The sequence below is a fragment of the Astyanax mexicanus genome, chromosome 14 (assembly GCF_023375975.1).
Source record: "Astyanax mexicanus isolate ESR-SI-001 chromosome 14, AstMex3_surface, whole genome shotgun sequence".
Taxonomy (NCBI): Eukaryota; Metazoa; Chordata; class Actinopteri; order Characiformes; family Acestrorhamphidae; genus Astyanax; species Astyanax mexicanus.
In genome coordinates, this window is record NC_064421.1 from 30,193,599 (window position 1) to 30,206,056 (window position 12,458).

General features: G+C 41.6%; 1 protein-coding gene across 1 annotated transcript; it reads right to left on the reverse strand.

Annotated features, from left to right (window-relative positions):
- Positions 1–2,124: 2,124 nt before the first annotated feature.
- Positions 2,125–10,089, reverse strand: LOC111193204 (protein FAM161A). The gene is made up of 4 exons (XM_022672782.2): positions 7,441–10,089; positions 6,256–6,521; positions 5,835–5,988; positions 2,125–4,980 (listed from the first exon to the last, which is right to left on the reverse strand). The coding sequence occupies exons 1-4, from the start codon at positions 7,582–7,584 to the stop codon at positions 3,928–3,930; spliced, it is 1,617 nt and encodes a 538-aa protein (XP_022528503.2). The 5' UTR covers positions 7,585–10,089; the 3' UTR covers positions 2,125–3,927.
- Positions 10,090–12,458: the final 2,369 nt, after the last annotated feature.

A 12,458-nucleotide genomic window follows, 5' to 3' on the forward strand; every position in this document is an offset into this window, starting at 1 on the left:
GTAGAGGAGATGCCTGCATTGGCAGATAATATAAGAATGAACATTTGACTGTAGACATCTGCCTGTGTTCTCTTCAGCCAGTGGTGCACCTGTGTTTTCCGTTGCTGAGATAGCAATACACCAAAAAATTTACCTAAACAGACCTTTTTTTGAGACCACTAATCCCATTAGTGCAGATATATACACACACATATATATATATATATATATATATATATATATATATATATATATATATATATATATATATATATATATATCAAGTCAAGTCAAGAGGCTTTTATTGTCATTACATCTGAGTACAGGTACACAGTGTAATGAAATTACACTGGTGCAACATAGAACAACAAGCAATAGACAACATAAAGTGCAGGAGTGACGACAGTGCAACATAAAATATAAAATTATAACACTAAATAACAATAAATACAATAAATACAAAGTACGAGACAATTTAAACACAGGACAGTGCAGTACCGATACGGTATAATAGAGTGTTTAGTGAGGATAAGGTGCAGAGATGTGTAACATACTGTAACATATAGAACATATATAATCACAGCAGTTACTGAGGTAGATAGTTTATAGTTTTTAAGTGTGCAGCAAATATTGCTGAAGGAATAAAGACATGTCAGTCTCTGTGTGCTGAGTGTGTGTGTGTGGGTGAAGTTCAGTCTTTGTGTGTGTAAAGGGGGGGTGGGGTGTTCAGTTCAGATTTGTGTGAGTGTGTTGGGTGTGTGGTGGGTGGGGTTCAGTTCTGTCTCTGTGTGTTGAGAAGTCTGACTGCCTGGTGGATGAAGCTGTTACAGATATATGTATTCACAAGCACCATTGCTATTAAAACAACACAGACAGAAAATAGACTTGCACAGGACCCATCAACTTCTAGACACTGGAAGCAGATCATCAGTGTTCTCATTCAGCTTCTTACTTTGGCATGTTTTGAGTTGGAAGCTGTGGTTTGGTAGCACTATGTGCTTTATACTGCAGTTTTCTTGTTGCAGTTCCTCTGGGTTTTCGAGGTCTGTGAACTGAGTGCTCTAATGCTCTCGGCTGTTATTAGCGCTCTCAGACACACTGACTATTTCTGGAATCCCCTCTCGAATCTCCCTGAACTTCTAGTCCTGAAAGTTTTAGTGTCTGTAAGTAGTAAGTTTTAAAGTTTTTAGGATTTTAACATTTGAATTTGGTAATGCTACAAAACAGAAGAATCGGAATCTAATTTGAATGTATAATTCAAAATGTACATTGACATGTTACATGTCCTGTGACTTTTGCCGTGCCATCTGATCAGCTGCAGAATGCTACACTGACCTGTGGGATATGTGGGTGGGGTCTCCTGCACAGAATATCGTTGCTGTTCAATAAAAAAACAGTATCTCCATTATTTGTTGATTTAATTTACTACAAAATTTACACTGCCAAAATTTCTTGATGGATGGATCAAAATAAATACTTCAAAATGACCTGAAATAAACTCTTTGTTTATATTGACTTCCATTAAAAGTTAAGTTTTTATCTCTCCTGTAAAGTTGCTGTTTTTCATCTGACAGCAACGATATGGTTTTGATTTCTGAATTGTTCATCCCTTCATACTGACAATTCTAGCCAGAATTGTCCCATCCATCTCACTATGAGGTCTCACTCCAACTCCCGTAATTCATGCTGCCTTGCCATGAGCACGCTGACCAGTGTTCAGCCTCACTCACCTGATAACACCTCACAGCTTATACAGATGTAGACAATCCCTATCCATGCCCTGAGGTAACACGTCATGATCAATTTACATTCTGCTGTGCTTTCCCATGACTGTATAAGATTGCAATGCGTTTCTATAAACATGAACTAGGTAAAATCTTGTTTATCACAAGGAGTGAATAGTGAATATTTTATATATATATATATATATATATATATATATATATATACATACGTTAATGCATGTACTGTTTATTTGCTGTATAATTACATATAAAAAGTCTAGATATCCAAGATTTCAATAAGTCATAAATGCACAACCAGTGGTGTGTGTAAAGAGATAATAATTAAAGAGGTTTAAAATCAGAAAACCACACATCAAGTTTTTTTATCTTTTTTTATTCATAAATTGTATATTAATTTCCATTACAAATTGTAAATCACATCATACGTCAATCATGAACTTAAGTATAAAATAAGTAATAAAGCAAAATACGGAAGCTCTAAACAGTTTTTCTACTATTAAAACTCTTAAACATTTAATTTAGTAATTTTAAAATGTCTGTTAGGCTAGCATCATTTCACCAGAACCACATAGCTACAAATGTGGCTAAATTGGCTAATCTAAAGCACCAATATTACCATTAAAGGGGAATTCAAACAATTTTCCTGCCAATTTTCCAGAGCAACGTTTGATAGGTTTGTTGCAGCAGAAATAAAGGGATTGGCTTCACTGTTCTAATACTTTTGGAGGGGACTGTTCATGCAGTCAGAGCTCAAGCACACAACTGATCACAGCACTTTTTCCCCTTGATCATTCGCTTTGTAATGCTGAGCGGCACAGTCGTCTGTTAGCTGATGTATCAGAGCTGGGGATCTGGTGCTTTCCGGCTTTCTGTAATCAGTCAGCAGTTTGAGAAGAGGTTTTGCATCAGAGGAGGCGTATAGCTGGACTATTTAGCAATGCAATTTACTAATATCTTAGCTAAAACTATATAGACCAAAGTATTGGGGCACCTACACATTACACCTACTGGAGCTTTTATGATTTTATCCCATTATAAGTCTATAGGGATTAGTGTGGAGTCTGTCCGGTCAGGTGAGGAGCTCTGCAGTTATTGATCAGCACTTGAGTACCTTGCTCTGTAATTGGTTCCTTTAACTTTTCAATAACTATAATCACTCACAGCTAATTGTGGAATATGTTAGAGGAAAGAAAGTTCACCAGCTGACTTGTTATAGCAGTGCCAGACACGTTGCAACAGGGTAAGCAAACCAATTAATTGCCCAAGGCTCCAAGCTGGCATTGGGCAACCAGACAATGACTGGTTATGAATTGAATACAACTATAAACTGTGTGAGCGGCCCTTTAAATTCTTCAATGGTCAATTCAGGAAAGTACAATGACACTGTCATCAGAATCCCTCTTAAGTGGGCGCCTCCCACTACTTACTGAAAGTAGCCAGACAGCCAGCAAAGTTTGTAATTCCTGCAGCAGGCAAAATATGAACCTTCAGCAATTATGAAGCAATGGAGTTATCCATCAGGAAGCCAGAAAAAAAAGAGGAAAAAGGAAGATGGATGAACAATTTGGCTTCGACAGGAAATTGCTTGGTGACAAGCGCAGCAGCTAGCTGAAGTGCTCTGCACAAGATGTTAACACCTTCCTTCACCACACCTTGAGTGACCCAGAAAGAGACTGGGATCTTGGCCACAACAATGCTCTGATAAATCCAGCCCCACCATAAGCCTCAGCCGCTGGACCCACTGAGGGGCAGTTATGGAAGATCCTAAAAGAGAAGTCTGGCATTGAAGGAGAGTTGCCAACCAGTGAAGATGTGCAGAGGGTGTGTGGATCCCTAAAGAGGAGAACTCTAAAAACCTGGGCCAGTTTCGGAGCATCTTACTGCTAAGTACAGAAGGGAAGATATTCTTCAGTATCATGTCACGGCGAATGGATTATGTTAGCTACGCTAGTAGCCTGGCAGTCTAGTCAGTTGAGCTTGGAGGCCCCAGATGCCTTAAAACGGCCCTAAGCGGTGCCATCCTATTACAGAACCACACTGGTTAGTTCAATAAGCCATCCATTCAACAACCATCCATTCTCTCACTAATGTTTGTAAAGGCAGACTGCATGACTAGGGGCTTAAATTCCTGAATTCAATGTCTAAGACGTGTACTCCGATACCTTATTCCATATAGTGTACTTGATTTAGTGTACATGTACGTCTACCATACAGAACATTCACTAGACATTTTAACACTAATGTAATCGGACTTGCAGGCTGGCAGAACGTCCTGACTCTGGCTGGCGCTGGCTCGGCGTAGAGGATGGATATAAGACCAGTCCCTTTCTCTCTCACCATTTTGCTCTTTCTTCACCTTCTTCATCTTCTCTCCCCAGCCTCTGTGTGGCAGAAAAACCTCATTATCCTCGTTTCCCTCTTCCTCATCCACTTCCTCCTCTTGCTGTGACTCCTCAAAGAAGTCAGATGGTGCTGTCGAGCTCAGCCTGTGCTCCTGGGCTCTGCTGTGCAGACTGATTGCACCGTACAGCTGGAAGTCTTGCGAATTGCATCGGTAGAGAGATCTGGGCACCGGTCTGGCCTTGAAAACCCTGCGTTCCTCTCGAGGAGTCAGATTGTTCAGCTCCGCCAGAAGCTTCATCTCTTTCTTTTTTCGTTCTCTCTCGATGAAGCTGAAGGGCTGCTGAGGAAGAGGAGGAGCGCTGTGGCGTTTGGCCTGGAGACGACGACCTGGTACTGATTTGTCCTTGATGCAATGTCCTGGAGATGCTTTGTTCTGGACACGACGCCTGTGGGATGGTTTCTCCTGTGCACAATGTCTTTGAGATGGTTTCTTTTGGAGACGGTGGCTTCCAAGATGACCCTCGACAGGAGGCTCAGCAACATGCTCTTTGTCTGGCTGCCGGTGGCTGTGACAGGTCTTGACAATCTCGTAGGGAGCCAGGTGGGTGGAGACAGGGGCAGGAGTGGCCCGGAACTTCCTGCCACACTCTTTCAGCTCATCCAGCTCTTTCCTGAGACGCTCGTTCTCCAACTCCACCTCTGAGCGAGTCTTCACCCTGTGAAGCTTTCGCTCCTCCTCCCGAAGAGTCATATGGAAGGGCTGAGGGATGGTCACTTTCGACCCCCGCCTCCGTGTGTCCACCTTCTCCACCTGGCGTGACTGCTGATTGGCCGGGCTTGGAGACGAGGAGATCTTCAGGAAGGGACACCAGTTTTTCTGTGGTGGGGGATTGGTGGGTGGAGTCAGAAGTGCCTAAAAGAAAAGAGATTATTGTTGTGGTGTAGTACAGTAATGGTTGGGTTCCTACATAAATTTAAGGGGTTTTCCTGCTCAGGTACCTCCTTTAGGTAATTGCCTGAGAAAGTGGTGGTAGATTGACCGAATAGATCATCACACTGTGCTGAAAAAAGGCCTTCTTGAAGGACGTTCTACAACTCTAAGTGTTAAATACACATTACCAGCACTGAAAATTAGATTTTTCGCAAAAATGCAAAATTGGGTGCTACAAAGGAGATGCCTGTGCCAGATATAGTGATGAGAAAAGTAGGTGCAATCTGCTGACCCAGATAATGCCTGGCCAGTTGTTCTATCTGGCTACTGAAGGGAAGCAGCATGACCCGTGAACTCGCAATCCTCAAGATATAGGACCCTATTTTAGTGATCTATAGACTTGGAAAGTCTGCATTTCTGGGTTTCTTTGGTCACTTGTTCCACAATCTCACCAGTGATTCTCAACTCCCACGGTTTGAAGTGTGCATCTGAAAAAAATTCTGTATAAAGGGATAACAAGCCCTCTCTCTCCCCCCTACCCCTACAGCCTAACATGAATCGGCGCACGCCTACCCCTTGGCGTGCACATGCAAAACAGAGGGTTAGAAGCAAGTGGTAGGGCCAAGGGCAAACTTTTTCAACTAAATTATATATTAATATTTTTAAAACCCACCAGAGACCCCAAAGATCTCTGCAGCCTTTTAATTATGCTAATCAGAGTCCCTGTAATCAGCAGGGATTAAACATAAAAGACAGGGAAGCCTGTCCTGCAGTGTAAATGCAGAATAAGACTAGTCTATGTTATATCAGTAAAACTACATAAAACCCCTGCAGACCTGCTTGACATGTGGTTCCCTGCGAGGGTTTTCCCATTCAGGCTCATCCTCCGGCTCAGACACCTGTTCCTCCACGGAGGTGTCGGATTGGTCCGAGCCGATAAGCTTCTGATGAGTGTCGTCTCTTGGCTGAGGCCTTGATGCCACCTGTTCCCTGGAGCCAGAGATCAGAAGGTCAGTCAGAGGTGATCAGTTCAGCTGTAGAGCGAAAGTCTCATCAAATAATTTCTGTTATTAAAAAATAATAGCAGATCAGCCAAGTCTTTTCTGGGCTCTGAAGTTTCCTAAGAGGTTGCTATGGTATCCCAGGGAATTGTTATGGTGTTGCTAAGTGAACTCGAGATGCTAAAGGAAGGCATGTTCAAACTAGCAATGCTCCAATATAAACCTAAAGAAGCCAATCAGAATCAGTTCATCTGACCTGGTGTCCTGGTCTTCATCCTCCAGCTGTCTGTCCTTCTGGGCCGAGGCGACCTGGTTCAGGTAGAGTCTCTGGAGGTCAGCGATGTTCTTCAGGTGGGTTTTCTTCAGCTCCTCCAGTCTACAGTAATACGCTTCATTAGAAAAGAACACCTCTTTGTGCAGCACTTGTCTGTAGGACTGTCGGCGAGAGTGGGGGGGCATATCAGAAAGATACGTGAACTCATTCACACCTTCTTCAGCTATGCGTTCACCAGGTAACTCAACCTAAGAAAGAAACAGAGATATAACAATTAATAAAAAGAATGTCCGGCTGGAATTTCTAATAATGTAAATACAGAATGAATTATTTATTATTTATTTTTTCTAATTTGGGAGAACGTGCAATCTACCCACCCAGAGAGAGCATGGCCAGTTGTAATCTTTCGGGCTGCTGATGGCGAGCAGCATGATCTACAATTCTATTGACACTTATCCATAATGAAGAGTTAATATTAACATTAATATCCAGAATGAGGTTCTAATAACATTAATATTCAGAATAAAGCTCTAATAATGTTAATATTCAGAATAAAGCTCTAATAATAATATTCAGAATAAAGCTATAAAAATGTTAATATTCAGAATACAGCTCTAATAATGTTAATATTCAGAATAAAGCAATAATGATGTTAATATTCAAAATGAAGCTATAATATCATTAATATCCATAATGAAGCTCTAATAACATATATAAATTAATATCTAAAACATAAATATGCAGAATAAAGTCTTAAATAACATTAATATCCAGAGTTAGATCTTCACTCTGGATATTAATAACATGAATATCCAGAATGAAATACTAATGAATGAATTTGCAATTATTTTAATGTGCAGTATATCCAGATTGAAGTTATCATAACAGGAATATTCGGAATTAAAATGTATTAATATTAATATCCAGAATAAAGCTCTAACATACTTATTTTACAGAATGCCTAATAGTTTTAAGTGGCCTTCTGTCTAAATCATAATTCATAACTCATTTATGAACAACCCATTAAATCGTTCTGATTGGTCCAATCAGGTAAGAGTGTTTTTATAGTTATTCCATGTGTGGATCCAAAAATATTCAATTACTTTATTTTGTTTTGTGAGTAACCAAAGTGAGTGACAGATGCTCTGTATGTTGGTGTACTCTTACCTCGACCTGCTGTTCTTCATCTTCATCTCGGTCCTCTCCATACAGAGCCTGGAGCTCACTGGCCTCCAGCTTCTGGGTCCTCATGATGGGATAGCCAGCAACCTGGAGGTCCTCGCAGTTCTGATTGCGTGCGGTTGGAGACATGCTGTTGTTTCTTTAAAAGTTTTTCAGTCAGAAAAGAGCTCTTCCTCCAGGTCTTCCTGCAGACCCTCAGTACCTCCCGTCAGACTCTGCACCACCCTTTGTAGGCGTCAAGTTTGTACACTGACTGCTTGTGGTTTTACACCCTGCTGGGGTTTAAGTGGTAAATCAGGCTCACATATGTTCAGACGTGTCAGTGCGCTGGGTTTTATCCCGTTAGCTCTGAGGAGAGTTGATAGAAAGTGCTGCTGGTTGGACAATCATCTCCTCACCATATGTTTACTTAGCCTGGCTTAAGACCTGCAGCTCTGCTGAACTGTCACACAGGATTTTCCAGGTGAGATTTGGAGCTGATGGACATCAGTGATCACTGGAGGGGAAAGCTGGTATGAGTGCAAGTCTGCGAAGAGGCTGCCAACTAGGTTAGGAATTAAACATCTTAACATCAACAAGAAGCAACAAGTTGGCAAACTCTTATCAAAGATGATAGCCATCATGTAAAAACCAAAGCACCAACCTAGTATACAAGAGCTATCATCAAGCAAAACCATAACAATACCATAGCATCCACCTAGCAACACCTCAGCACTGGAGAGGGATGCTGTATCCGTGTGAAGATGCTGCTAACTAGGCTATGAAGGAATCAATTGTGTGAAAATATCCGTGCACACTTAATGTTACAAGTACACTAATAACACCTTACAAAACATATGGAGTACCACAGAAACCACTTGGCAACACACTAGCAACCACCTGCAACATCTGAAACCCCCTGAAATAGCATGACAGCCATCCCAGCAACCACCTTAGCAAAACTACTACAGTACCCACTAGGGCTGTGAATCGTTGGGAATCCTACAATTTGATTCAGAATTGATTCTTTCACGATTTGATTTTTTCCCCAATTCTTTCAAATCGGTTGTATTTCTTTTTCTTCATACTCACACTTCATTCCTCCATACTTTGGCGGCGCATCAACAATACGACACCGTAACATGACACTACACACCACTCTGTAGCCTAATAGGGAGAGGCAGTAAGAGCAAAAACTTTCCCTGTCCTGTTGCTGCTGTCTCGCAACACTCACCCTACTGTCCCGCGGAGCTCAGCTACTGTCTCGTAGAGCTTTTTAACTGACTAAAAAGCTCCGCACGGCAGTTTAAAAAGCTCCGCGAGACAGTTTAAAAAGCTCTGCGCGACAGTTAAAAAGCTCCGCACAACAGTTTAAAAAGCTCTGCGAGACAGTAGCTGCACCTGCAAAAAGAATATTGTTTTGAAAATGAGAAACGCTTCTGAATCGTTCAAAGTTAGGAACGTGATTCGAGCTCAAATCGATTTTTTCCTGCACCCCTAGTACCCACAAAGCAACACCTCAGTATTCAGTATTCAAAATCATGTTTGCCACACACAAACCACACACTGCAGTATTGCAGCCTGTCCTTCGCTTCTCTGCATAAATCAATATTCCAAGTACTTGCATTAGCATTAGCTGCAAACTGCGCTAAGCCCTAGCTCTTTCGCTGTCCAGAGGTGAATATTATCGGACTGTAGCCTACGGTTTAATTATGTTAAAACAAACTATGCGGGATGAGCCACAAGCTAATATCACCCTAGCTTACTTAAATCTGCAATCTGCAGTGTCATGTGCGGACTAGGTATATGTCATAACACAGTGGGCAGCACAGTGGGTTATAATGATTGTGGCCTGTGGCATCTGGCTAGAACTGTCCTTGTGAACATGCAAGTGACTGATATTTTTAAGCTTTCATGAGACATGGCAAAAGTCACGGGACATGACACTATGTGAGCATAGAACACAATTGATTTGTTTAACAAAAACCTCAGGTGTACTCATCTTTTACCTAGTAACACTTTCTCTACCTGCATTTCAGCAGGGCAGAGTCACACAGAAGACTTTTCAAATAAAGTGGCCACGGAGTGTAGCGCCACAAACACACACACGCACCTTACACCACTGTCACTGGTGATATACAGGGCAAAGTATATACAGTGTGACTGTAAACCTACAAACTACACAGCACACCCCATTAGTAGGTGTTTCTGATAAATTGGCCAAAGAGTGTAACTACAATGAAGATACACAATAGTTGGCAACTAAATGTAAATGTACCCAGCACATAATCTCTTTAACATGGGTGGCGTGTCCACAGCTGAGAGACAACTGACCCACCAATCTGCCTGTCCATCTGCCCACACACACACACACACACACACACAGTGTACACTGCACATACTTAGCTGCGTGGTGACACCTGCAGTGTTAAGGAGATCTGAATTGCTTGGCTGCCTTGAAGTGTGGTCTGCTACTAATACACCTGCAGGCCTGGCATACTGAACCAGTTTACCCCAATTATCACACACACACTCACACAAGGGTGTCCAGACTTTTGCACACATATGTATAGTTAGATACGAATACCAATATGAATACAGACACCTCTCATTAGAACACAATATAACATAAAACAAATATAAAAATATACTAAATACATACAGTGAGTCCAAGAAGTATTTGATCCCTTGCTGATTTTCTTTGTTTGCCCACTAATAAAGACACTATCCTTCTGCACTTTGAATGGTAGATATATTCTAACATGGAGAGACAGAATATCAAGACAAAAATCCAGAATATAATTTTAAAGAATACATTTTAATTAATTTGTATTTCAATGAGGAAAATAAGTATTTGATCCCTCTTGCCAAACACACTGAATACTTAGTGGCAAAGCCTTTGTTTGCAAGCACAGCGGTGAGACGTTTGTTGCAGTTAACCACAAGTTTAGCACACACACCAGGGGGAATTTTGGCCCACTCTTCTTTGCAGATCCTCTCTAAATCATGAAGGTTGGTGGGCTGTCGCTTGGCAACTCTGACCTTCAGCTCCCTCCATAGATTTTCGATCGGATTGAGGTCTGGCGACTGGCTGGGCCACTCCATGACCTTAATGTGATTTTTCTTGAGCCAATCCTTTGTTGCCTTTGCTGTATGTTTAGGGTCGTTATCATGTTGGAAGACCCAACCATGGCCCATTTTCAGATCTCTGGCAGAGGGGAGGAGGTTGTCCCTCAGGATTGTGCGGTACATGGCTCCATCCATCTTCCCAGTGATGCGGTGAAGTAGCCCTGTACCCTTGGCAGAGAAACACCCCCAAAACATTATGCTTCCACCTCCATGCTTGACGGTGGGCACAGTGTTCTTGGGGTCATAGGCAGCATTTTTCTTCCTCCACACATGGCGGGTGGAGTTGAGGCCAAAAAGTTCAATTTTGGTCTCGTCTGACCACAAAACTTTCTCACAATAACTTGGTTCATGTTTCAAATGATCATTGGCATACTTGAGGCGCGCCTCCACATGTGCTCTCTTCAGCAGGGGTACCTTTCGTGCACTGCAGGATGTGAATCCATTGTTGCGCAAAGTGTTGCCAATTGTTTCCTTGCAAACTGTGGTCCCAGCTGCCTTCAGGTCATTTGCTAACTCCTGCCGAGTGGTTGCAGGACGATTTCTGACCGTTCTCAGCATCATTGCCACCCCACGAGGCGAAATCTTCTTTGGAGCACCGGGCCGAGGTCTGTTGATTGTCATGTTATACTCTTTAAACTTTCTGATAATTGCACCAATAGTTGTTACTTTCACATCCAACACCTTACTAATCTTTTTGTAGCCCATTCCAGCTTTGTGAAGGTCAACAATTCTGACTCTGAGGTCCTGTGACAGCTCTTTGGTTTTACCCATGCTGGAGACTTGAAATCTGTGTGATCTGTCTGATTCTGTGGACAGGTGTTTTTCACACAAGTGATTAGTGAGAACAGGTGGCTTCAGGTCAGGTAACAAGTTGATTGGGAGTGTCTAACTGGTCTGTAAAAGCCAGAACTGCTAATGAATACTAAGGGATCAAATACTTATTTCACTCCATGAAATACAAATCAATTAATATATATTCCTTAGATTTATTTTCTGGATTTTCTTTTTAATATTCTGTCTCTCCATGTAAGAATACATCTACCATTAAAAGTATAGAATGATCATGTCTTTATTAGTGGGCCAACAAAGAAAATCAGCAAGGGATCAAATACTTCTTGGACTCACTGTATACATAGTAAATGTAAGGTCGGTCCAATGGAGAGGTGCTCAAGTGCAATATTCTAAGTCTCAGTCCATTTGGAGGAGTGCAAATATGCAATATTTAACAATCAATCCAGTAGAGAGTGCAAAGAAGCACTGTTATATTCACAAGTAACATGTACAATATAGTATAGCACTAGCATTCACAATGCCAGAAACCATTAGCAGCTGCATATTTTAAAGTAAGCAATGTGCAGTAGAAACTATATTGAATATATGTTCTAGTATATTAAAATTTCTTTTCAAACTATTCATAAAAAAATAAAATAAAATAATTGAACATGTAAAGTGTTAGGGGGCACTGAGTGGTCCAGCATTCTAAAGCTGGTTTGAATCCTGGTCATGTTCTCTGGGCGGGAAGATGCTCTTTCCCCTTAGCACTCCAAAGGGTGATGTCGATTAGCACAGGAACTCTGTGAGCTGATGTATCAAAACAGAGTTGCTGTGCTTTCCTCCAAACGCGCCGGTTACTCAGCAATGCTGCATCAGCAGCAGTTCGAAAAGAGGAAGAGGAGGCATGTGATAGTCTTCACTCTTCCTCACCCCACCTATGATGGGGTTACACAGTTGAGTAGCAGATGAATTGGTGGGTCAGTTGGCCTAGCTAAATTAGGAGAAAATGGGGAAAAAAGAACATGCAAGAAGTTATGATAGCATGTATGCTGTTAAATTTAATAAAGTCTTCAGAGTGCCCATAAGTCACAGGAGAGCATTACTAACAGTTTCTGGCGTCT